At 42.3% G+C, this 27,116-nt stretch overlaps 1 protein-coding gene across 9 annotated transcripts in view; it reads right to left on the reverse strand.

Annotated features, from left to right (window-relative positions):
• Window positions 1–27,116, reverse strand: part of Dab1 (DAB adaptor protein 1) — a 1,131,390-nt gene that overhangs the window by 273,158 nt on the left and 831,116 nt on the right. For all 9 annotated transcript variants that reach the window (XR_005735199.2, XM_078026347.1, XM_078026348.1 and 6 more), the window contains one exon: window positions 21,880–22,082. Coding sequence is in view for 8 of the 9 variants with exons in the window: in XM_078026347.1 (XP_077882473.1) it covers window positions 21,880–21,946 (67 nt within the window). In the remaining variant the exon portion in view is untranslated. The remainder of the gene's footprint in view (window positions 1–21,879; window positions 22,083–27,116) is intronic.

Consider the following 27,116-nt stretch of genomic DNA (forward strand, 5'->3'; position numbering starts at 1 on the left):
TGTCTCTCCAGGCAGAACAATGCTGCCAATATCCCGCTTTGGACTTTTGGCCTGCAGACCTGTGAGAAAGTAAATTCTGTAGCTTTGAGTCACCAAGTTTGTGATAATTTGTTACAGCAACCTCAGAAAACAAAAAGCTAGGAAGAATTTTCTCTAAGGCATGAAGCTATTCATCAGTGGAGATAGGATTCAGGTCTCCACCTAACTTTGTGCTTTCTGGGGTGTCAGGATTCCTCCCACCAGTGGGCTTTGCAGAGAGACAGCTCCAATGCCCTGCACTCCGCATTCCTAACATCCAGAGATGCCCACTTACTAGATCTGGAGTCACCTGCTACACAGTGGGGTTGAGGATGAGGACGCTGAAGGGGGTGATTTTTCTCCTTCAGCATTCCATGAATTCCTATCCCAAAGCACATATAATGTAACACAAAAGAGAAAGTGGGAAGAATGAACCAGACTCCAACTTAAAAGCCGGTTTTGTCTTCTCCATGGGCATCCCAAGGTCCCCCTCCATGCTGCCATGTCTTAGAGAGTAGGGGGGCTGAGGAAACTATCATAAGAGTTGGTTCTCACATCCCAACTCTCCACAGGATTTATTGAATCATTTATAATTCCGAGAATCTGAAGTACATATTTAATATTTGATTCTTAATCCATAAATATTTACATGCAGGGATTTCACTAGGTTCCACAAGACCACAAGAGGGTCTGCAGTTTTAGCCGGTGTGACCCATGAAGCTTTACAATTCCCTCCTGCAAAGCAAGGAGCATTTCTTCAAGAGTTGCAAAGTAGGAAAGAGTCATGTACACTTGGGGTGAGCCATGAGCACCAAGAACCAGTGAGGGATTCAGCTTTGGGCAACCACTCCAGACAGGGAGAGCAAAACCAAACACTGGTGTTGCACTAAGTCCTTCCAGAGGTCACTGTGGCATTTCCTGTTACCTTTATGACAATTACCATTTAAAAATGTGCTTCTAATATGAAAGTATTGACATAAGCACTAAGAAACCTAGATGACCCTCTTTGAATTCTTGGTTAGAAACTTGGAATTAGCCAGGCTTGGTGGCGCATGCCTATAATTGTAGCAGCAGCATGAGAAGCTGAGACAGGAGGATCACGAGTTCAAAGCCAGCCTCAGCAACTTAGTGAGGTCCTGTCTCAAAAAAAAAAAAAAAAAAAAAAAAAAAAAAAAGGCTGGGGACATAACTCAGTGGTTTAGTGTCTCTGGGTTCAATTTTAAAAAAAGAAGAAAGAAAGAAAGAAATCTTGGAATGTTGTTGGCAGTCTCAAGATACACAATTTTATTCATTAACTTTATTAAGTGTGAGGCATTCAGATGGAAGTTGTAAGATAAAAAGATCAGGTTCCTTGAGAGGGGTGTTACTCTTGTCCTAAATGACTTGTAATAGAATGAGAGCTGTTACTCACTAAATTCTTACCATGTGCCAAGACCTCCACTGGGTTCCATACATACACTAATACTCTACATCATGATTTTATGGGTGAATAATGAGACTTTGCATGGTAAATAGATCCTTGGAAGAATCCTTTATAGAATATCGTGGAGCCAAGTTTCAAACATAGACAATCCCTCAAGGGCCAGTCAGGCAACATCAGCCCTTGTCTGCTCTTCAAAGAGGGAATTTAATGTAGGAAACCCTTACAGTGGTGTCAGAAAAGCTGAAAGGCCAAAGAGAAAGGAAGTGATACAGGATTAGTGAGAGCAGGAAGCTGCTAGCCCTGGGATTAGACCAACAAAAGGAGGAGGTGCCTTGATCAGAGCCTGGCCTGGAGATGGGGCCTTGGTGACTGGAGCTAGGCTGGTGTTACTCTGGAGGGTCATGGGTGGAGACACTGTGTGCCAAGAGTTGGATCTGCAGAGGAGATTCAGCTATCGCCAGAGCCTCAGCAGAGTGAGGAGAAGAAACTCTCTATTTGCCCTAGTCCTGGGTCTCACACCAGGGCCTGCCACTGGCTGACTACAGCCCCAAGCCCATTATCAGGAGAGCCCAGGGAAGATGAATCTGTGAAGGTGGGCTCCCTGGTATTTGAGGAATGTCCTGCCATCACAGGTGGAACATGAATCCAAGAGCAAACAGGTAGGGGCCAGCATTCCAAACCAGTCCTACATCTTATCCTATCAGAAGAAGCTGGATTCTAGTCTCGACGATGCAGTTGCTCACCCTGTGGCCTCAAGTGCACCACAGTTATCCTGTGTCTGCTTTGTTAGAATACCCTGGATTTCTCCTCCCTGCCTGGGCCACCTGTACAGCTGATGGGATTCTCAGCATGGCACGGACTGTGATGCTTCATCTCCTCTGAGGCCCTGTGTGGGCATGTCTGTGGGCTCACTCTGAACCCATGGACAGGTTCTTTTCATCTTAACAGCACAGGATATCCTCCACTTTTACTCCTCATCCACTCCCTTCACCCTTTCAATGGTGATATGTTCTTGCCCTGCCCCCAACCACCCTGCTCTTTCTTACCAAGTGTATGGTCCAGAGATCAGGGAGACTCTGACATGCAGGCATCATTTGGGAGTGACAAGCCAGCTGGGAGGGAGAAGTAGGTTAGAGACAGACTGCTATGACTGCCTGGTAATCCTCGATCAATCATGTATGGCGAGAGGTAGCAGACAATCATTGCTTGTGAGTGAGACAAGATCAAAGGATTAAGGGTTTTTTGGTAAAGAAGGCTTGGCGTTTGGTCATGAGAACTGTAAAAGTCGGTCTGCTGAAAGGAACAGCTTGCTAGGTGAAAACATGATAATACAGCCTAAGGGCCCTTTGAAAAGCCCCAAGTTCTTTCAGGGTGAGTGGCATAGGAAAGCAGGAGCACTGCACGCCAGTCCCCAAAGCTTCTGTCACACCCCAAGCCCAGACAAGCTCCTCCGCAATCCCACCCCTTTCTTCCTGCACAATGCTCCGGAGATGGGTGGCATTGTCTGAGCCCTGAGATAGTCTCCTAGGGATGACATCATCTGCCATTTATTGAGCCCTGAGCTTATGCCAGGCATTCCAATGTCCTGTGCAGCATGCGGCATTTTTCCTCATATGAACCCTGTGAGCAGACAGAAGTACTTTGACTTTGTCAAAGAAGAAACTGGGGTGGGGATAGCAAGCAATTCGGTATTTCCATTGATAATTAAAGTTACAGCCAGGTGCAGCAGCTCACACCTGTAATTCCAGTGTCTCGGGAGGCCGAGGCAGGAGGATTGCAAGTTCAAAGCTAGCCTCAGCAACTTCGCAAGGCCCCAGGCAACTTAGCAAGACACTATTTGAGAATTAAAAAAGGGTGAGGGGTTTAGCTCGATGGTTAAGTGCCCCTTAATAATACCAAATAATAACCAAACAACTAAGAATAGCTGTTTAACAATTATTTACTATATGTCCAACACTGGGGCACATGTTTCATAGCTGAGCCCAAAACCATGAGGGGGAATGGTATCCCCAAACAAGGAGGAAGGTCAAGAATTCCAGAGAAATGAAGCAAACTGACCATTTTTATTCACTATGTTCAGAAGTGGCAAAAGATTCAAATTCAGGTCCCTCACCTGCAGGAATTCTGCAGTACTCTTCATCAATTATTCATTCATTTATCCAACAAATATGTACTGAGTACCTACTGTGAGCCTGGTACTGGTAAAGGTGCCAGTGATTCTGCAATGAACACAAGAGTTTTTCTCATGGAACATGCCTTGTCTTCATTGAAGGCAATGTGCTGCATCCAACTCCCTCTACCAGGATTTGCTGAGCAGCTCTCAGGGCTGGACACCTTGCTTGGCCCTATCACGATGCTCCTACATGCAAAGGTGAGGATTCAAACTCAGGCCAGTTGGGAATATCACACCTGGGCTGTCCCCATGACACCTGGTCATGTCCTCATGACCATCTGCTGAACCAGGCAGCTTCCCAGGTGGGAAGTGAGTGGGGGATGTGATGCGATCTGAGGCTTCCAAACACTTTTGCTCCCAAATCTTCAGGTCACCCAAAGTAAACTGAACAGAGGACAAAGCAAAAGCAAACGCGGCTCTGTAAGCCATTCCCCGCGAAGCCCGACACCATCCTGTTGCTTTAAGTAGCTCGAAACATGCGGCCAAAGTGCTGAGTGAACAGGTGCCAACTCAGCTCATTAAGTCCCCAAAGTTTTCATGTCTCCCAGGCTAATTGGCATTAATGCATGGGGCGCCGGATGGCTATTAAGTGGGGAGCTGCGGCAGGCTCTTTAACATTCAAAACCTCAAGGAGTTTGGGATCAAAGACACAGAACATGACTGTACATGAAAAGCCACCGTGGGAGCTCTGCTTCTGTCCTTGCTGATGTTTACTGCACTTTGCGGTGGGGCGAAACAACTGTTTGGTGGCAGGACGGCTGTCGCATGTCACCATCGGGAAGCACTTCTCCTTGCATGGTACAATTATGTGGCGGATTCGCTGATGCTCGGGTCTGTAAACATTTACTGAACACCTCTTCTGTGGCAGGCACGGGGCTATCAGAGGGGTTCTTGAACAGCAATCACTTCCCTCCCCTGCACTCAGGTCAGGTGGGGAGACAAGACATCGGGAGGACAAAGGAACTGGGGACCGAGTCAGCACAGAGCAGCCCAGGGCCCTATCTGTTTGGCTTGTCTACAAATAATTCCTGGAAGAAGTGACATTTAGGCTGCATCTTTTGGAGATGTATGCCTGTACAATCTGAGCCTCGCTATTTTGCATACTATGCCCCAAGTACCCACGGAGTGGGCGGTAATAACCACTGTCACCTATGTCCGTAACTCTTGAATAGAGTTGAATAGAGGTGGCCACCATGAGAGCTGAACTGTTTTATACACTTTCTCTGTCAAGAGCCTGGACTTGGGGCCTTGTGACTCAGTTAGAATCCTGAATGAAGAAGCTAGGAAAGCCAGTTCTGAGCCCAATGACAAAGGCAGGTCTGACCATGGAAAGGGAGAAGGCTGAGGTGGGTGTCTGAAAAAATAAAGCCAAGAGCAAGCGCTCTGCAGAGACTCCAAGAGGGATGACTAGTTCAGTCTCCAGGCACTCAGGATGCCCAGCCTTTCTGGCTGCTTCTTTCATGAGTGGGTTCTGTTGATTCCAGAGGAAAGCCAAGGTGAAGGCTAAGCAGGGAGCTACAAAGAGGACCAACAAGTAGCCCTGGAGGGCGAAGCTATAGCCTCCCAGCAGGCAGGGAACATGGTGTTGATGTCTCCCCCACGGCACAGAGCCAGGCAGAGCTAGATGCAGACACCCCGCCAGCACATCCCAACTGCAAAAATCCTGGGGTCCCCGGGAGTCATCATGCTGCAGAGGCCTCAGTTATCTCACAGAAATCACAGCAGCAACTTAGTGCTTCACTGCATCTATACGGCCCTGCGCTGAGGAAGCTTCCTCTATGATTTCTTTGGTCTGAATCATCTCTCGGGGGCAGGGGTTCCCTAACTCCCATTTTACATGTTAGGAAATAGAGACATAGAGGATTTGAAGTTGCCCCGTGTCACCCAGCTTAATAAATACATGGTAGGGCTGTAACGGAACTCCTTGTAATCCCGAAGCCGGCACTGCAAAAACTGAGCTGTGCTGTGAAGAAGCACTGGTCATCGTCACAGGGAGCACGATTTTAAACAAGGTCTTACACATGCTGATGTTCAGGAGATGGGGCTCCCCATGCGTGGGCAGGGTGGGCACGCTTTCGTCTGTGGTGGGAGAATGGGGCACGGGATATGCTGAGGCTTCCTTCTTGGGTTATCAATCCCATCACTGTTTTCTGCTCTTCCTCTTCAGCCTTTGCCGGCCACAAGAGGTTAAAATGTTCTGGGGATTATGGGACTCACTGGCCACAGGATCTGGGATTTCCCCCAATTTCTACCATCACTACCTTTTAACCCCTATTTGCCCACCTTTGCCTCTGTGCGGTGGGGTGACAGGAGGAGGAGAATCTAAATGGCTAGTTCTATTACCTAGTGGCAAGCTGGAGAAGTTAAAGGGAGTGTCTCACAGCAACTTCTAATATTTAGGCACAGTGCTTATCAGTTTGTCATAACTCGGGGGGTCTTAAGAATGCATCTTGAGGCTCACTGATGGCAGGGGAAGGACAGGCCAGGGGTCCCAACTGCTACCCTCAGATATCACCTGCACGTCTGTACCAGGACCATGTTTCCCACAGGCCCTAGATGGAGCAGGGCAGGATATGCAGGCAAGAACTATTGTGAGAGAAAGGAGTTTGTCCAGGGTGGTACCAAAGCCTAAGATGCTCTCATCAACCCTTCCGGCTTCCTTCCCTTTCTCCTTCACCCAGGGAAGACCTGGACTATGGCCTGTTGGCTTCCTCCCCATTTTTTCCTCACAATCCTAAGAAAGTCTTCTCACCTCCCCCCATCCTCACCTCCTATGTTTCATTAAAATCCCACCCGACCCTCGCTGGCCTATCTACAGTTGACGGTGGGGCCTGCAGAGCAGAGATGGAACAGGAAAACAACAACAAAGATCTGCAAGCTCCTCTCCTACATGGAAAAGTCTCTCACCACAGAGGCACGGGGCCCGTGCTTAACACGCGGGTCTTCTAGATGCCCACTTTATCCTATTAATTTTCACCACCAAAGTTACTGGGTAGCACGGGCATTTTCTGAAACGTACCAAGCCCTGCAGCTGGCTTCGGAAGGATTTCAGAGATGATTTCACCCAGCGCAATGGATAATCCGTCAACTCTGAAATGGAAGATCATAATGCTTTGCCAATCTACTCTGATCCCAGAGAAAATGGACCGATAAATGAAGATGATTTCAAGGTTTAGAGCCACCTCTTCTAACCCAATCTGCTAAAAATTAAAACTCACCAAGGCATAGTGAAAAGGCTTTTCAACTTGTCATTCTTATAAAACAGAGAGACCAAATAGGCCTCAAATTCTCTTCCTGAAAATAAAATTCAAGGCTGGGGTAGTAGACGGTGGTGAAGCCAGAGGGTGGAGAACTATTTTGTTGGACCTTGGGCCCTCAGCAAGTTACCTCCCAGGAATTTCTATTCCCTCCCTTAGAAATCAGTGATTGCCTTAAATCAGGAGGACAAAAAATCATAGAGAAGAGGGTCTGGTGCGTGGTAAGTGTTGAATAAACAGCAACTACCACAATATTACTAGCAATGTATTATTTTTGGTCTTTCATGCAGACTAACCAAGATAACAGTCCCTGGCATATCCCAGGCCCCCAGTGAATGGTTTGTTTCTTCTGAATCCAGACCATAGCTTTAAACACTTAAATGGGAAACTTGCCACATCTGTCACTTTAAGAGATGAAGGAGGGTGAGGAGGAGGAAGAGAACTAATATTTAAGTAAGCTCTGGGATAAGGTATTTATCTTCATTTCCTTTCAAGATCTTCATTGCATTTTTTGTTTGATTGCAAACAGTTTGGATCTTTCTGATGGATATGTGTGCTGTTCTCTCAAGGAAAATAAAAAAAAAAATAGAGAGAGACAGAGAAAGAGAGAGACAGAGAGAGAATATAAAACTACATACCCACAAACAATGATGGATGCCAAGGACAGAAAATTTCCAGTAGACCTGGTCTATAAATTGTCATTTAAATTTGCAATTTAAAAACACTGTCTGACTTTTTGATTTAGCTGACTGTATATGAGAGACAAATAATGGAATCCTAATAAGCAATGTTTAAATGACATCTCCAGTCTCCCAGACAGAGAAGGCAGCAGTAGAATTCTAAGAAGAGAAAAATAAATCTACCAAGAATAGGAAAGACGACCAGAACTAAATAGTTGCACTAATCACTTGATGACAGATATCAGGAAAATGTATTTTGGGCTGTTTAAAATTCGAACCCTTAGGAGACCAAGGGTAGGTTATCAACTAAACCCCCTCCAAAGTCATTGTGAGGAGACAAAACTAAGCTCGATTTTTACATTTCATCACATTAAAACAGACGAACCAAAAAATCAAGGCATCGGGACTACATATTAAAGTTGATAAGCTGATAAGGGTAAAAGATTTGAACTACAAAAAGCACTGGAGCTCACAGATCACCACTGGCAAATCTTTTGGGGGTGGGTACTGGGATTGAACTCAGGGTCACATGACTACTAAGCTACATCCCCAGCCCTATTTTGTATTTTATTTAGAGACAGGGTCTCACTGAGTGGCTTAGCACCTCACTTCTCCTGAGGCTGGCTTTGAACTTGTGATCCTCCTGTCTCAGCCTCCTGAGCCGCTGGGATTACAGGCGTGCACCACTGAATGGCAAATCTTAATGTCAGTGGTTTCTCAGAATGGTGTTTCCCACAAAGGGGAGCACACCCTAAAGTTTTGGGTTCTTCTTGTTGCAGGAAAACATCTTAGCATTTGCTTCTGGCCACAAAGCAGAAGATAAACACTTCATCAGCTCAAAGATGAAAAGAGAAATGAACCATCTACTACTAAAAACAGTTCTGGATCCCACATCATATGCAAGATTTGGCAAATTTCAGAATGGACCACTTACAAATGGCAACAATGACAGAAGAGTTGGGAGAAAGGTTTTGTGAGAAAAAGTGAACGAAATTAGATTGCTTAGCACTGCAAGATTTCATGATGGAAAAAACCTTAAATTGGGAGGCTGGGTGAAACAGTTATGCAGAATTAAGTACATGGCAGGATCATATTAGATTGCTTGTGTTTGCATGCTTGTATGCACCTATTCATGTGCAGGGAAAACAAAGCTCTCAAATAAATAAATAAATAAACTTGAGTGTTCACTGTGTTCGCTGAAGGCCAGGACATGACTGCAAAATCCTACGCATCATGCTCTAGGCAGCCGTCAAAATTGACTGACACTGGCAAATTACACAAAATCTGTTTGCAATCCATGACTTTGAGAGTGGGAGGAGAAATCATACTATTCATTATTTCAAAGCATCAAAGAAAAACTTGTGGAATATAAATTATAGAATCTAGGAAACTGAGGATCAAAGGCTATAGAATTACCTATTTAATGTCGACTATTCTATTATTCAACAATTGTTTAATGAGCATATACTATGTACCGGGCCCTATGCATAATAAGAAATGAATAAGATACTATAACTTGAAGGAGCCTTTACTCTGGAACAAGGGGAAACAAGTTACTGTTCAACAAAGATTTCTGACCTGATGATCTTTCTTTCACTGGAGGACAGGGTAGGATTTGTTCTTCCCCAGTAGGGATATAAATCCAAAAGATAGACGATGTCCTCAATAATTGAGGATATTTCACAAAGTATCCATTTAACTACAAAATATAAATTTGAACCCCAGGATTCTTTCTTCGAGCCTCATTCCTCTGGGAAGTCCCTGGATCATTGTTATTTCTGCTATGTGATTTTAACAGTGCAACAAACTGTAATTCTTAGTTGTCCATCATTCATGTTAGATCTATGAGTTTCTTGCATACAGACCTCTTGCTACAATCTTCTTTAAGGGCTAACATTGCCTGGTTTTATAAAATGCTTTTTTTAAGGCAGTAAAGGAGAGAAAAGAGGCAAAGTAAGAAACTCAAAGAACTCTGGTCCTTATGTAGCCCTTGATAAAATGTGCTGACTAGCATCCCTTGATCACCTACTATGATGTGGGATCTACTATGGTGGAGGCTACAGTAGACATCTTCACATTTATGTTCAGCTACTCCATTTTGTGCTGTTCTGAACCCTAACTGGGAAGTTATTCACTAGGGGCTACTCTGGTCAACAAAGCACAGGCTTAAAACCACATGCTCAGGTTCAAATCCTAACTATTGCTTTTTAGCTCTGGGCAGGTGTTCCAGAAATCTGTAGAGTCACAGTTTCAAACTAGGCATGTGAAATGTGAAAATAAAATGAAAGCAAATATTTAAAATGCATGGTACATTAGCTTCCTTTTTTGGAAATAGTTTTATTTCCTACAAACATGTATCTTCTGCAACTTACTCACAGCTTTGCTCTGACAAAAAGTCATTGGGTACTGGCTAAAATAGCAGAAAGATGTCCTGCTACATCTCATGAAGCAAGGGCTAAAAGAGACCTTAGCAAGTTGCATATTATGCACCTGCTATCAAGCATCAAGCTACCTTTCCTGAGTCCAGCCGATTTCGACTCATGGTTATCCATCACTGCTTCCGTGTGACGTCCAATGTCTTTAACACACGCTTCTGTATTGCTGTTAATAAGGGATATGGGGATGATCATTTTCCCAATGATAGGGGTCCTGATCCTTTTTAGGATCACATAATAAGAACATTTTTCATTGTTGAAGATAATTCCCCTTCCCGTGCACATTTGTCAAAGGCAGTTTCCAACAGTCCCGTACATCATCCTGAAATACATGATAAGATTCAGGTCTGCTATTCATCATCGGCTGGGCTTCTTCCAATGAGAGTTCCTGCATGGCTTTTCTTGCCTCTGATTTAACAATTGGGATACAAGCTCTCCCTAGAGCGGTATCATCAGCCAAGGGAAGTGAAAGACTCGAGTAATGATAGTCCCAAATTAGAGGGAAGTGAATTAGCAATGATGATATATAAATTCTTTATAAAGGTAAATAGATTCTGTAGCTACCAGTTTTCCACAAGCATCAGAGCCCTAGGAACTGAGTTCTGCTGAGGTTTTATTTGATAGTCACTGTTGGAAAACAGCATGGGTTAGTGGAAATATCCTGTGGGTTGGATCATTTACACCTGACTTTAAAATCCCTTCTCTTTGGTTTACATAATGGGTCATATTATTATATTTCTTCATCTGCAAAATGGGAATGTTATCAAACTCATAAATCTCTTGTGAAGATTGTCAAAGTAATTTTTTTTTCCTTTTTCAGTACCAGGGATTGATTGAACCCAGGAGTATTTAACCACTGAACCATATCCCCAGCCTTTTTTTTTTTTGTTTTTTTTTTTTTAATTTTACTTAGCAAAAGGGTCTGGCTGATTGCTTAAGACCTCACTAAGTTGCTGAGGCTGGCTTTGAACTTGAGATCCTCCTGCCTCAACCTCCCAAAGTGCTGGGATTATAGGCATGCACCACCACCGCATCTGGCTCAAAGTAATTTTATTCTCTGCTTTGCATTTAGCAGTCATATAATTAATTTTCATTTTCCAATATCTCCACTGGCAACTCTAATTTTCTTCCTCCCTGCTTTGAAGGAATTTAAGGATGGAAAAGACATAGTTTCTGCCAGCAACTCTCAGCTCAGCACATAAACTAATAGGAAGAAAGGTGTAAAAGTGTATAGTCCTAAATGATGAAAGAAAGAAGTGAGAGCTTCATCTGGGATAAAGAGAGTTTGCTGAGAGCCACAGGAGAAGGAAGGCTCAATTCCACAGGTGGAGAGCACAGGAAGAGCTTCATGGCAGTGCTTACGAACTGTGTCTCACAAGATCAGGTGGGCCTTGCAAGGCAGAAACCAGACAGCAGGACTTCTGGGGTGGGAGGAGAGCAGAAGCACATTCGTGCATGCTAAGGAGCACCCTGCAGTTTGATGTGCTAGAATGTGCCAGGTGCATATAAGGCCCATGAGACCTTCACTGCATTGCGAAAGGAGTCCATACTACAGGGCCACAAAGGGGTAGGTTCTGACTTGCAACTCATTTCATCTTGCCTCTTCAACTTCTTGTATTCCTCATCTATAAACTTGAGGTTTAAAAATCAGCTATCTTAAAGGGTTGTTGCAAGTGAAACAATGGGAGTAAAAACTGGAGAACACTGTCTGATATTCTATAATTAACTGCTCTCAACAGTAGTATCCTGGTTATTATTTCTGGTGTGGGTCTGCCCACTGGGAGGTGAACTGGGCTAATGATGATATTCGTAGATTGAGAGGATTTGCAAAAATGTCCTGGGCTGCATTTCTGAAGTGCTTGTTACAATTAAAATCTAGAAATGATTCTTTCCTTTAACATATTTGTTATGGTTTAGCTATAAAGAATCCCCCCAAAACTTAAGTGTGGGATCATGCAAGAATACTCAGAGATGAAATGATCTGATTATGAGAACTATGACCTAATCAGTGGATTAATCCACTTGGGTGGATCAACTGGATGGCAACTACAGGCACTAGGGTATGGCTGGAGGATGTAGGTCACTGGGGGCATGACTTTGGATTTCTACTTTGTCCCTGCGAGCAGAGCTCTTTCTGTTTCTTGGCTGCCATGTCCTAAGCTGCCTTCCTCCCCCACACCCTTCTGCCATGAAGTTCTTTCTGCCTTACCTCAGGCCCACAGTTCTGGAGTCTGCTGACCTTGGACTGAACTCTGAAACCTTGGGCTAAAATAAACTTTTCCTCCTCTAAGTTGTTCTTGTCAGGTATATTGGTCACAGAGATGTAAATGCTGATTAAAAGCAATACTACACATTTCAATTTATGCACAGTCAAAATCCTTCAAGTTTACCGACTTTTTACTTTCATATCTGGAAAACATCTGACATCCTTCTTAGTAGGAAAACCCAACCATGTGGAGCCTTGCATGTGACACTTTCCCCTGGCCATGAAGAAGTGCTCCTATATCCTGTGTCTTTCTAGCTACACGATCAACTCTGCCATCACTCCTGTTCCTTGCTGAGCCCATTTTGCCTACAGGTACCATACCCATAGAAAGCTGTCTTCCAGTGAAAGCAGGACCTGACATTTGGTAAGAAGACACACCACGCAGTAGGGAGAAGTCAAGTCTACTGTTAAGCACATGGGCAGGCAGGCTCTGGGGTCAGAGAGATCTTGGCCCCGTTATTTTTACGTTGTGTGGCTTTAGGCAAGCTGTTCATCTTTCTGGGCCTCAGTTGTCTTTAAGATGGGAACCATGTCTAAAGGCTGTTTTCAAACTTACATTGGGAGAACATGGACACATGGGCACACAACCAACAGATATGAATCCCTCTTTCACCTCCATGTTCTTGTTCCTCTGTCTCTGCCCCAAATGTGCCCTCTTGATAAATTGGGCAGACACATTCCATCTTGCTGCAGGTATACTCTGACTACCCTAAAAGGAATGCTGCAGTAGGCAAGGATTGCTGAAATTCCAGCCCACCTGGGAACAGAATCTGCTTAGCAAACTCACACAGAATAATAAAACCCCACGCTCTGGGTCATTTGCTGATTATCTGCAAAGACGAAGACTCCAACTCGGAGAAGGAGCATACACTTAACCTGACTCCCAGTGATATCAAGGACTTGGAGGGCTAATGTGAAGGGCTTTGTTCTTCCAAACATCAAAATTCAGGCCCAGCCACTGCCAGAGGCAGCACACTGAGCTTAATGAAGCAGGGGGATGAACTAATATGGCAAATCGTATAGCTCTTACTACCAATATGGCCCACATCACGCTAAATTATGGCACCAGACATGATTGGACACACATCACGACAGGGGAAGGAGCCTGCTGAATGGTAGGAATTTCAAATGCCATGTAATAAGACTCTCAAGAGGCAGCTCTTAGGGGAGGTGTCTGTGTTATTCTTTTAAATTTTCTTTTCTCCTTGTGCGAATTATACTCTTGTACCATTTAGGAAAGTTGATTCAATAAACATTGACTTGGTATTTACCATGTGCCAGGTACTGTGCTAGGAACTCAGAGCCAAGGACAAAGACAGAAAAATAATTAAAAATAAAAGAGAAGGATGTGGCAATTGTGATGACTTGCATAGGTACAGAGTGAAAGGGGGCCCTTCTATTGTCCTTATCCAGGGAAATCAGATGTGACTCATGTATTCCTCAGTCAATTCATTCATTTATAGATTCAACAAATCCTGCTGCATAATGATACCTTCAACATCAGTCTTTAATGATAGAAGTAAAGTGGTTAACAAAACAGTCTCTGTTCTTGCAGAGTTCTGTCTGGTAGGTGAAAAGAGGAGTAAAAAATAAACTTAACATATGATTATTAATGGGAGGTGTTTTGAAAGCTCACCAGCTGGTGTGCATGCATCGAAATGGGTCACTAAAGAATTATCTGGGAAAGTAATATCTAACTTGAAACTACAGAATTAAATAAAGAAAAATGTATACTCCTGGGAGAAGAAAAAGCATGTGTAAAACCCCAAGTGTAAAAAACAACATGGTAGGGTCAAGAAACTGAAATTAATCCTCTTGAGCCACTGAGTGGAGTATGTTTATGAAGAATGGGGAGAGATGTGCCTGAGAAGATAAGGAGGGGTCAGGTGAGATGGAGCCTCTTGGAACCCAAGATAAGCAGACTCTACCCTGAGGACAGTAGGAACCCCACTCAAGGGATTAAGCAGGGATGTGAACTGATCAAATCTCCATGTTAGTGAATGGTGTCCTCAGTAGCTTGGAGATGGGTAATACTGAGAATGTTGAGACTACTCAGGAGGATGTGCAACGACCCAGATGAGAGATGAAGACAGCTTGAAGGACTTTCAGGAGGAAGACACTGAGAAGAGAAAGAATGAATGGATCAGAAAAAAAAAAAAAAAAAACGTAGGCAGTCACACAGACTGATGACCACTAGTTAATTAACAGAGGACATTAGAAGACTCAAGGTGTTGAGGGTGATGGCTAGTCAAGTGGTTACCAAAGGTTGAAAGGTGCAGGAGCAGCCAAGTGAATTGGTAAGAGATGACTCGAGTAGAGGGAGCAGGCCACACACAGGTGCCTCCTGAGACCTGAAGCTCATCACAGCTCAGGGTATGAGGCAGCAAAAGGACCAAAGAGGAGAAAGACCACCTGTGAAGGGCCTGGGTATTGTCCTAAAGGATGTTCTGCTAGAATTACAGAACATATTCAAGGAGGAAAGAAGGAATGAAAGAGCAAAGGAGAAAGCCCAACCTTGTGCAAGGTTAGAACGCGATCCTGAACTCAGGCACCAACTAAACCTGAAGTCCATTCAAATGACCACTCCAAGTGCTGTGTCCTGTCCTGCATTCAGACCAAAGGACCACAGAAAGGGCAGAAGTCACTTTCCACTGCATGTCCTGTCATCTGATAATCAATTTCACCATAGAGAGCAGGACTTCTTGGCCTAAAAACACTACTCCCTCCCTCCAGTCCTGAAGCTCAAAAATTGGACTAACCAACCTCAGGGAAATTTATGTGTGTTTTTTTTTTTTTTTGTAATTGAATACTTGATATTGAATTTTGAAAACCTGCAGTTTACACAGGCAGACGAGACTAGCTCACCACGATTATAAACCCTGCAAGACAGAATGGCACCAAGAATCTAATAATGTGACCAGTTTCCATGCTCCCCTTCCTCAAATAAGCATAGGTCCTATAATTTTTCAAATCACTCAACCCTCTTCCATCAATCCATGAAGGAAACCCACAGGAGGCATTCAGGGAAGATAGCACAGACATGAGCTTTGGGCAGGCCCTGTGCACTGTGATTCTCTGGTAGACAAGCCAGGTAACCTGGGGCAAGTGTCTTGACTTCTCTGGACATTATTTTCTTGTGTATTCAATGGCACAATATAAGACCTGGGTTTACTGGAGGCAATTTATCTAAAATGCCTAGTAAGCATGATGGTGACCATTAATAAATATTTGAAGCTTGACAACAGGGTCCATTTTCTTTTGTATTTCCCGTTTATCTTCTCAGCTATTCTTGGGACAAAAATCCATTTGAATATTGACCTGTTCCTTTTTCTCACTGGCTACCCATAGCCCCATGGAAAAGGGTACCTATACCTCTTCTCCCGTCCTAAAGCACTAAGGCAAGGGCTAGCTCTCAGGGCTGGTGGGAGTTGGGAATAAGAGAGGGAGGGAAAGTGTATTTGGAGTCCATGTACAGAGTGCTGTGCTAGGCATTCTGTACCTGTGAACTTGTAATCCTCATTGCCATACCTGCTACTAGACAGGTAGTAGGCTATAACCCCTACTTTACAGATGAAGAAGCTGGGGCTCAGAAAAATTAAGTAGCCCACAATACACAAGTGGAAAATGTGCTGAGCCTTGACTCAAACTGAAGTTTATCTAATTCCAGTTCATCCAACACCTTCTTTCTAGAAGACTACATGGTAAGGAACCCGGAAGTCAACCAAGTTCCTGGTAGAACCGTAAATGTATGGAACATATAGAGCTGAAGGAGTTCGAGCCAGGGAGTTAGTGCTGAGCTCTGGCCCTGCACCCACTGCTGACCAGTTGAGTGATTGCTGGCAAGTCTTTTTGCCGTTGAGAACCGTCTCGCCCTGCCCAGCCTTAACTCCTTAGGACCTTTTATGCACATCAACATCTAGATCATTTATTCATGTTTTGATACACAGAGACATTCAAGATACTGTGCTACTTGTATTTATTAACATTAGGGGAAAAAAACACTTGCTTTTAGTCAGGAAGACAATAAAAAGAATTCTTATAAGAATTTTCTTCACTATGATGACTATTCAGTATATTAATAAACCTGGAGCAAAAGTAAAATATACACATTTTATGAAAAGTAACAGACTGAGAATGAATAAAAATAGCAAAATAGAAAAGCAGTTTCTTTTTTCAGGGAAGGATGAGACCTGTACAAACCAGAAGGCCCTCCTCTTAGCTACAAGTTCTTAACCACAGCGTGGGCCACCTGGAGCCATCATCTCCTCCTGAGGAGATCCCCAGAACTCCAAGCACAGGCTGGACTCATGTCAGGGGCTGGACAAATATTCATGCAAAAAAGAACTAAATAATTAGTTATGCCTCTCCCGTGTTTCTAATTTGACCAAGCATATATTATTTCACATCTATCTGGTGGCTGAGGAATCAAATTCAAAAAGCAGAGGTGGCTTGCCTGAAATTCTACCACCAGAGAGGTATGAGTTCAAATCCAGAATCCTGACCCCAGGCTGTCCCTCTGCAGGATGGGAGCAGCAAATGGGAATGATGATAAATAAGCCTGATAAAAAGATTCTGTAAAGCAAAACCAACCAACCAAACAACCACTCTCCAGGGTCCTGGGGATCCTATAGGATCATGAATATGATGGCATTTTAGAAGCTCCTAAGTGGTAACCAACGTTAATAGATCTTATTTTCTGGAGCTAAGAGACCAGGCAGGAGTACAACATTATCAGAACTATTCCTTCATATAAACTGGCCAGAATAGGAAACCTCCAAAATTAGCACAGCTACAGAGGTACAGACCAGAGTTCAAACTTGGTTTGCTATGACTTAAGCAAGAGGCATCACCACCAACTTCTCCTGGATCCAATTAGAGTCTTAATTCTTGGTGCAAAAAAATCTTCTGACAGGAAATAATAAGATGCTCTTTGTTGGTGGTGGTGTCATTAACTGAAGTTCCTCGGGACCAGCTCTAACACAAATAGAAGGAAAGTTAATAAGTTTATTTTCAGATGTTTCTAGAAAATAAGGAGACAATGTTGGAATGTGATCTCAGGAAAAAGAAAGGCCACTTCTACTAAGCCAGTACCATGTGACAGAAGTATCTTCCTTACCCTTCTTCTCTCTCTCTCTCTCTCTCTCTCTCTCTCTCTCTCTCTCTCTCTCTCTCTCTCTCTCACACACACACACACACACACCCCCGTAAGGTAAGTGAAATCAGGGCTCAAAGAGGCCATATAGCCTTTCTGGGTACCCAGTGAATAATGAGAAGAGTTTGAATCAAAAACCAGGTCCACAATACTCGAAGCCAGTATTCTTTCTACTACATTGAGCTGTTAGGTGGTATTGACTGAAAAATCCTAGGCCCTGCCCCAGAAATATCTGTGTCAGCTCACTCTGGGACTCATTCCTCCACCATGGCCTTCCACTGGGGGCCCTAAGACTGGGATTACTAATAACAAAAAATGTATCAACTGATTCTCTCCCTTTGATGGCAGGTAATGAACCTGAAAATATACATTCTCTTCCTCTGGCCCTCCATCAAATTCTACTCCCAGAACAGGGAGCATTTGACAAGCTGTATATGTAGTGACACAATCCAATAAAATGAAATGAAGTAAACAACTTTATTTTTCACTACTTCCATCCCTTATTTGAATTGTGAATACACTAGTTAGATTTCATACATAGCCTGTCTAGAAACTCATTTTATGATGAAATATGCCCTATGTGACTTGTGTTTGAAACTGCCTGGCTTACGTTCAACAGCCTGGGTTAAAGAAGCAAGGTGACAGGCTTGTGAGGAACTTGAAGGGTCTTGCTTTTATGCCACTCCTTCTCACAGCAGCTGACCTACAGTGCAAGAAATTATTTTGCATAAAGTAAAATATCTGCCCCAGGAACCATCTAAATCTTACCAAGGGGGAAGATCTCTTCTGTTCTGTAATATCATGTAATAATATAGGAAATGCACTGCTGATTTAATGTCAGGTAACAAAACAGAATGTAGAATTGAGGAGTATGATCTCAACTACATATTATTTTAGAACGTCAGTCCAGAAGGAAATACCTTAGAATGTTAATGATAGTCATTTTTGTTACATAGGATTATGTATGCATTTTCTCATTTCAGTAAAAAGCATTTATCATTTTTAAAAAGTTAAATGAAATTACTATAAAAGGAAATTTTCTTCTTTTGCAAACAAGCCTAAATATCATTCAGTGTTTCCTTCCTACCAACACTCTTATACAAGGATATAACTTTAAAAATATCAGATACAAGATTTTCTAACAAAAGAAATTCTGTTGATGAATACAGATAAGAAAAACACTGTGACCCAACAAATAAAATCTAATAGGGTACAGAAAATAGTACACTGTGACTTAGTAAGGTCGATCCCAGAAATTCAGCTCAGAAAATCTACCAGTCAAATCCATCACACACACAAACACATACAAATGTATTATAATACAAAATGCAAAAGTAATGCATATATATAAAGGAAAATATGTACAATCATTTAAATAAATACAGAAAAAATCATATAGTAAAATCCAAATGTAAAAAACAAATTCCTAGAATATCTAAAACGGAATAAAGAACCTTTAGTAAGAGCTTAAGTATCACATTAAAATATCATTAAAAAGCATTTTAACTAATTGAGAAACAAAATAAGGACACCTACTATCATTAAGTACTATAAAGACAGGTCCAGCCAATGCAATAAGATAGGAAAACAAATAAAGTACTGAAGGAATGGAACAAACACTTATTTGGAAGTTGTATGTTGTCTCTATAGAAAAATCCAAGAAGAACTGAGTAAAGTATTAGTAAAAGATTTCAACAGCATTATTATATTCAAGATTCAAAATCCATATGTAAGTGGTTTATTCCTTTTGTAGTTCTTTTAGTACTTGTTTTTACAAAATTAGCAACATTTGTTCAATAGAGTACCAATCATTCTGCTGTCAATACTGAAAAATCAAGAAATGAATGAATGCTCTTACAAGCGCATTCTTTCTCTTTTCAGTGCAGATGTGTGCTTTCATGACACCCTGGTCCAGTCAAGTACATCTGGAATAAAGAGTATTTATCGATATTGCGCAATTACAAACAATCAGCCCCTTGACTATAAAATGGGATAAGAGGATAAAAAAGTACAATGAGGAGGAGGAGGAGGAGGACAATGACTAAGCAGGTGCGTTACAGACTAAATATTCATGTCCCATTAAAAAACGAACACTTTGAAGCTCTAACCCCTAGTGAGATGATATTTAGAAATGGAGGCATTGGAAAGTAATTAGGATTCGATGACATTATGAGGATTGTGTTCTCCTGATAGGAATGGTGGCCAAATAAGGGGGTGAGGGGCCAGGGAGGGAGATATCTCAATCTGTTGATTGATTTTGCTCTTTGTCTTCTATGTGAGGATGCAGCTGTGTACAAGCCAGGAAGAGAGCCCTGACTAGGAACGGAATTTGCTGGCATTTTGAACTTAGACTTCCAGCCTCCAGATCTGTGAGAAATGCATTTCTGTTGTTTAAGCCATCCAATTCTATGGTATTTTGTTGTTATCCCAAGCTGATAGTGGAAAAGTAAAAAGGAGGAGGAGAAGAGAAATGATGAAGGATGACAAGAAAGAGAAGGAATAAAGTGGAAGGTAAAGGGGACAAAGATGAGGAAGAAGAGGGGGAGGAACACAGCTAACCTTGGCTGAGTAATATATGCCAAGTACTATACAAAGTATTTTAATTGCCTTGTTCCTGTTAATTTCATAGAGAGTCTTTGAGGATTGTAATATCTTATTTCTATTTTGTAGGAAAGAAAACTGAGGCTCAGAGAAGTTATGCAGCTGTCTAAGGTCACACGCTGAGGAAGTGGTAGAGCTGCAACTTGAACCGAGGTCAGCTTATCCAGACTCCATGGTCTGAGCACTTTCTAGAGAACTTCCTCACATATTTTGTGCTCATTTTAAGGCTTCTTAGAACATGAATATGAGGAGGTTCTAAAGTGTGACCTTCAAGCTCCCGCCCCAAATCCCCAACCAAGCCCATGTCCTGAAAGTCTGAATCCTCTCTTCAGAATGCTTCCGATTTTGCAAGTTAAAATTAAGAATGAGAAAATATGCACTAAGATACAATTTTTTAATGCATTAAGTATTCAAGTGCATACATTTTGTGGAAAAAGGTTAAATTCGATGCAAACATATAACTTGTCAGTTTCCACTGAAAAAGCATTTGAATTTCAGGACATACCAGGTTTCACACCCTCCCCCCTCCATACACACACACACAAAGCAGTTCTCTCAAGACCTCTTCTCTCACCCACTTGCTTTCCTTTTATTATTCTTAGACCATGATGCATAGAAAACAGGGTTTAACGTTAAGTTTTAGGGATTGGAACAGACGGCCTTCAAAATATTTGTGTTTTGAATAAACATCAAAAGACAAATTTAATGCCCTTCCTGGGTTTCATCAATCCAGAGCTGCATATGTATTACACTTGGGTCTTCTGCTTTGGATAGTGTCAGGCAAATGCCATCAGACTGCACAAAGAAGCAGGCACAGTGATTGCCACCTATAGGAAGAAACGAAGGGCATCCTAGTTTGCAAACCCACATGGATGGATTTTTAGGTCTGAAAGAGAGCTCTTTCAATCCCTTTCCTTGGAACTGAGAAGACCTGGCAAGGAATGTGCTAAAACCACAGGGAGAAAACAAACACACACACACACACACACACACACACACACACACACACACACACACGTAGCTTACTTCTAATTCAGTACTAATGTACTGAAAGGTATGGTCATAAAGCCACAGGATCAAATTCCCCCTCCAAATATGGAAAGTGATAGGATTGCTTTTCTCTCGCTCCAGGCATGTCTGTCTTCCTTATCAGCTAGCTTTGTGAAAAAGAGGTCCGGTTCTGAAGCAGTTCCCAATACAGGTGTCTCACAACCAGAGCACATTTCTAATAAAGTCAGATATAAACAAAGGGCTACAGAAACAGAACAAAAGGCGGCAACGGACTCCAATTGGAAGTAAGAGCCATCCCAGGAGCCTCTACTAGATCAACCTGGAGAATGAGAAAGGTAGAAAAAGTGAAGAGCAAAAGGATTTCTGGCAATAGTCCAGTGGTTCTCAAAGTCTGGTCTCTGGACCAGCAGGACCAGCATCACCTGGGAAACTGGTTAGAAAATGCAAAGTCTTGAGCTGCTCCCGACTTATAAAACTAGAAATTCGGGGGATGGAACTCAACAATTTGCACAATAATAAGCCCTCCAGGAGACACGGGTGCTGCCTCTGAGAACCACTGGTACACAGAATGGTGAACGACAACAGGGAGAATGCCTGCAGTCTAAACAGACTGGGGAGCTAGAGAGATGCTGCTGGAGAGATGCTGCTGGAGGAATGGATAGAAGGCATATCTGGAAGGGCTTTGGAGATCCTGGAAAAGAATTTCAGATTTTAACCAATGAAATATGATGAGTACAGAAAATAGCAAATCACTTAAAAAAAAATAACAATCCTAAAGATATTTGTTTATCTCAGTCCATAGATTAAAACCTCATTTCTGCACAGAAAAGAAGCCACCAAAAAGAGAGCAAATTGGGCCCTACCTTTCTTTCTGGAGTCTTTCTTGGCGCTGGTTTTCACAGCTACTTGAAGTTCTGTCTCAGTTGACATCCTACTTAATCCTTAGTCCACTTCACACAGATCCCGGACCTCGGCCAGGCTCATCGAGGACTCCTCTCCAAGAGAAAGGCTCCTCCCTTCAGAAACGGCACCCCGAGCTGCACACGTCATTCACTCTTTGGGAGTGCTGTAAATCAAGGCAAGAGAACATTCAGAACAATCCTTCTTTGGAAACCAAACAGAAATTGGGCAGGGGTTGGGGGCGATAAATGGCAAGCCTACAAAGGAAGAAAATCTTGTTGTTCACATACAAACTTCCGGAATGCATAGGATTTATACAGCAACTCACACGAGTGGCTTATCTGCAAGACTGGTCTCGAACTGGGTAACTCAAAACAGATTTGTTAAACTCGGATTTTCAAGAGGGACAAAAATGCACCTCTTTGTTTCCTATGTTCCTTGTTGTTAAGCACTAGATGCCACCCAGAAAATACTGCACAGACGTATCTCCTGGTCAGCCCTGTGGAGTCATTTCCAATGATGGGGCACCCATCCATCAGCCAAGCTTGATCTGAGCCTGGGCAGCTAAGGCAGATCAAAGGGGAATGATCTCCAGTCAGTCCCTCACTGGCAGGCCTCAGAGAGGACATGGAGTTGACATGTAATTGGGCTCCAAGGGTAAGGTGACAAATGGGGCTGAGAAAGTCTCCAGCAAGCCAATTTTTATGTCAGCTTTCCCCCCAGCTATAAGAGCAGACAAGCATTTAATGCGGGACAGAATGAAAAGGAGTGGGCGGACGCACTTTTCATTCATTCATTCATTCGATAAATATGCATCCCACGACACTAGGTACTGTTCAGTCCAGACACTGCTGGGAGGAGAATCATGATAATTATAATAATGTGGCCACTTCAATTATAGCTGCTATTTACTGTGCACTTACTAGATACTATGTGCTCTGTTCCTGCTTCACATACATCATCTCATTCGATTGCAATTAAATTGAATAAATGTATTCCGTTTGTCAATAGTCTTTCCCAGGGACTACCTATCTGAGAGTTACATCTGAGAGCTCCACTGAACACAAACATTTTACCAGTCATCCGCTTTTGATGAATATTAACCTAAAGCAACCAGAAATAGAGGAATGGGTCTTCAAATTATGCATCCAATTCTTCGCTTCTTCTACAGAATGAGAACTGCTTAATTTAAGAGGGGTTGACCTTGAATGCCAGTTTCAGTTCAGAAAGAATAATGACCTAAACCTCTTAATCATGACAATTAAAGATGGCTTAACTAGAAGGTTTAATAGAAAAGCCACATAATATTACAGTAAAGCTTACATATGAGGAAATTTCCATTTTATGCAAAGATACCTGAGTTAGATTTTTGTTTTAATAAGTTTTTTCCCCCCCAAAGGACAACAGTCCTGGATGAAAGTACTTGAGCTAAAAGATCTAAGGCTACAACTAAAGAAAACAGAAAATTATCTTCACAGAACGGGGATCACAAAATCCTATATGGAAAAGGAGAACACATGCAACATCTGCATCATCTCCTGTGTGTACTGTTTCACTAACCCCAACCCTCCCAACTCCTCCTCCCTAAAGCCAACATCCCATGGGAGATCCCATGGTCACATATAGACATAATCAAATTTTACTGATAATATTTACCATTTTATCATGGCAAATATTTACTCGGGCTACTCTGAGCCAGATATGACCACCAGCTCCTTCATGTAGACAAACATGCATTGTGCTACCACGCTGGCCCAGAGGACATTGTCAAAGCCTAATTCCTATCCACAAAGAAGCTCAGTTTCACAGAGGTGTCAGCCTTACAAGGGACCACAGTACACTGTAGGTGACCAGAACTAAACAGACACAAATAATCAGGCACAGTGGGGCCCGAAGGTACAGGTATTCACCTTTGCTTATAAAAGTCAATAGAGCTGCATAGAGCATAAGCCCTACTACGCAGGACCTTGAAGAATAAGGATTCAGCCAAATGGATATGGGAAAGGATGAGGAGGCTCTCACCAGGCAGAAGAATCAACGCCGGCAAATACAAGGAGGCTTGACCTCAGCTACCAAATTAACAAAAGGAAGTACAAGGCGAGAAGGAAGTGACACATTTTACCTCCTTCCTGTATCTTTTTTGTGATGCTTTCTCTGGAATCTCCTTTCTCAAGTCCATCTGGACATTCAACAGACCCTAGAGGGTTCAGTTCAAAGAAATATTGCCATAGACGGAAAGACTTTTCTGATCCTTCTGTTAAAATGGAATTGCTCCCTACTTAGGTTATGACCCGATTTCTGGCCAGGACCATATTTCCGGCTGTGGGTTAGATGTGGGATACTGAGGACGTTCTCAACCTCTCCTGCCTCTGTTTCTTCATGTGTACACCAGACCGATATTGCCAAGACCAGGGAGCTGTTGTGGAAATTAGATAGAATGACACATTCAACTCCATCAAAAGCCTGCTTGGAACACCACTGGCAAGAGCTTAACATGAAGTGTAGAGGTTCCTCTGTTACTTGTTCAAGGCCACATGGCTGGTAATGTGACCAATATCACATATGGACCTTAGAAAGGAATAAACTAAAGATAGGATAAGTCTGCTGAAAAAAAATACTGTCGGAAGTGGTATTTTTTTAATCTAAAATCTTTTTCCATCATGTTAGTCCTGTCTGTACATAGTAGGAATTTAATTAATACAGAAAAAGAGCTGAAGTTCATGAATTTTATGTAATTTCATAAGTCAGTATTTAAATTTATAGAAATATAGATTATTTTAAGAATATAAACTAATTTTCTTAAAAGTCAGTATATAAAAGTGAATTAACCCACAATATAACACCTCCCCGTATTCCAGGGGTACACCTACAGCCATTTGCTCAACAAAGCATGATTGTGTTCAAGTGTTTTAAGCATTACTTATACATTTCTGAAGTACATGCGGATGTTAATTCTGAAAAGAAACACTAGCAACATTCTGAATGAAAATCCAAAAGCTACAGTACAGAGAGCGTACACCGTATGGACCCCGAAATCCCCTTTAATTTTCCAAAAGCGAGAGGTTGAGCAAAAGCTGTGAAGTAACTCCAAATTATTTAGAAAATTCATTTCTTTGTAATTAAGGAGATTAAAGTCCTCCAGGGCCAGAAACCATGTGACAACTCAAATCATTTTTCCCCACTAAAAGCTGTGAAACCCTATCAGTTAAATTCAGGCTCGTCGAGAATTTTGAAATGCTTCAATAATGTTTCTTTGCTCCACACAATCTGCAGTAATTTAATATTCCTGAAGTGTGTCAGGTTTTTTATAATGAGCTCTTCAAATCTAAATGTGAATTATGTAACATTCCACTACAGACACATTCTGTCCAGTGAGCTGCTTCGAAAACGTAAAACTCCATGTTCAGCGATGGGGTGGGGGCTAAAAACACCAAGCCACAAAGCAGAGAAAACAGATCTGCCTTCTGGAGAAAACAAAGCAAGAAGGTTTGAGCAGCTAGAACAGAATAATCATCTCCTAAAACCCATACTTTCCCACAAATCTGAATTTTCTCTCCCCCCACCCACCAATCTACTCACAGGATCCTAAGGTAAAAATGCTCCTGGTTGTTGGGAGCCTTTTTTTTTTTTTTTGAGCTTTTCAAACATTTCTAATTCAAGTCTTCCAACAATTTGAAGTGTTAAATGTTATCAACTTCATTTAGCAAATGAGGAAACAGACACAGGCCATTGTAGGAGCTTATCCAAGATCCCAGAGCTAGGAAGTAGCATAGCACAGGGCAAAGCACAAGCTACTTCATTTCAACGTCACTCCAGACCTCTTCAGATGCCCATGAATGCATGAACAAATAAGCAAAAAGTGGTCTTTCTGTACAATGCAATGTTATTCGGTTGCAAAAGAAAATGTAGTACATATTCATGCTACAATACAGGTGAACTGTGAAAACATAGGGCCAAATAAAAGAACTTCAACAAAAAAGAAAGAGGCTGCATATGATATGATTCCATTCATATGAAACATCCAAACCAGATAACTCCATGGAGATAGATGAGTGTCTGGGGCAAGACAAATGCTGGCCTAATAGTACAGGTCTGCTCTGGGGATGAAGAAAATATTTTGGAAGTAGACAGAGATGATGGTTGTACAACATTATCTGTAATAAACACAATAAATAATGTTATGTGAATTTCATCTTTATTTTTAAAAAATGAAACACAATATATCCCAGCTTGACATAAGCTTTACATGATAAAGTAGGGACAATGCAAATTCTAGATAAAAGGACAATGCAGCCCTAGAAACCAGATGAGGAGGTAGTCTTCCCAGAAACAGGACTTTGGGTTTGTGTGGCAGCAACTGCATGTATTCAAAACTGCACATCACTACCTGGTTTGCAATGTGGGGCCTCTTACACAGCTTCATTCAAAGGACAAAGCACAGGCCATTTATCAACAAGGTTCAAGGTTTCCCATAGAACAGGCAAACAGTCTCAGTTTCCACATCAATAAAATGAGAATTCCACCACCAGGTATGAGAGAGTTGGAGGAGAAATGTGATCTGTGCAACTTGAAACACCCAGCACAATCTATAGCATACTACCTTTTGCATAAGAAAGAAAAAGATGATTCTGCTCATCTTTACAAAAGAAACAGGACAAATGAGACAAACCAGTATCTCTACATAGAGTGACACTGGGTTGTACGGTGACTGGGTGGCAGGTGGAAAGGATATGGTAGAGGGTGACTGTTATAATTTGGATCTGGAATGTCTCCCATTCTTATGTGTATTGAAGGCTTGGTCCTCAATGCAGTAATACTCAGAGGTTCCATTGTGGCTTCATGATTTGAATGGACTATTGGAAAGTGGTGGAATATGTAGGAGGTGGAACCTTGTATTAGACAGTAGATCCTTGGGAACATGCCCTCAGGGACTGTGTCTTGTCAGTAATCCCTTCCTCATCTGCTCCAGCTGCTCCTAGTTCCATAAGACTGTCAGCTGTACTCTATCATACCCTTCCATCATGATGTCCTGCTTCACCTCAGGCCCACAACAATGGAGCCAGGCAACCACAGACTGAAACCTCTGAAACTGTGTGCCCAAATAAATCTTCCCTTTTACAATCTTGTTTTCTCAGGTATTTTGTCATAGAGACAAAAAGCTAAAAGTGATATTTTTCAGAGTTCAGTTTGGGGCATTAAT

The sequence above is a fragment of the Ictidomys tridecemlineatus genome, chromosome 11, assembly GCF_052094955.1.
Source record: "Ictidomys tridecemlineatus isolate mIctTri1 chromosome 11, mIctTri1.hap1, whole genome shotgun sequence".
Classification (NCBI taxonomy): Eukaryota; Metazoa; Chordata; class Mammalia; order Rodentia; family Sciuridae; genus Ictidomys; species Ictidomys tridecemlineatus.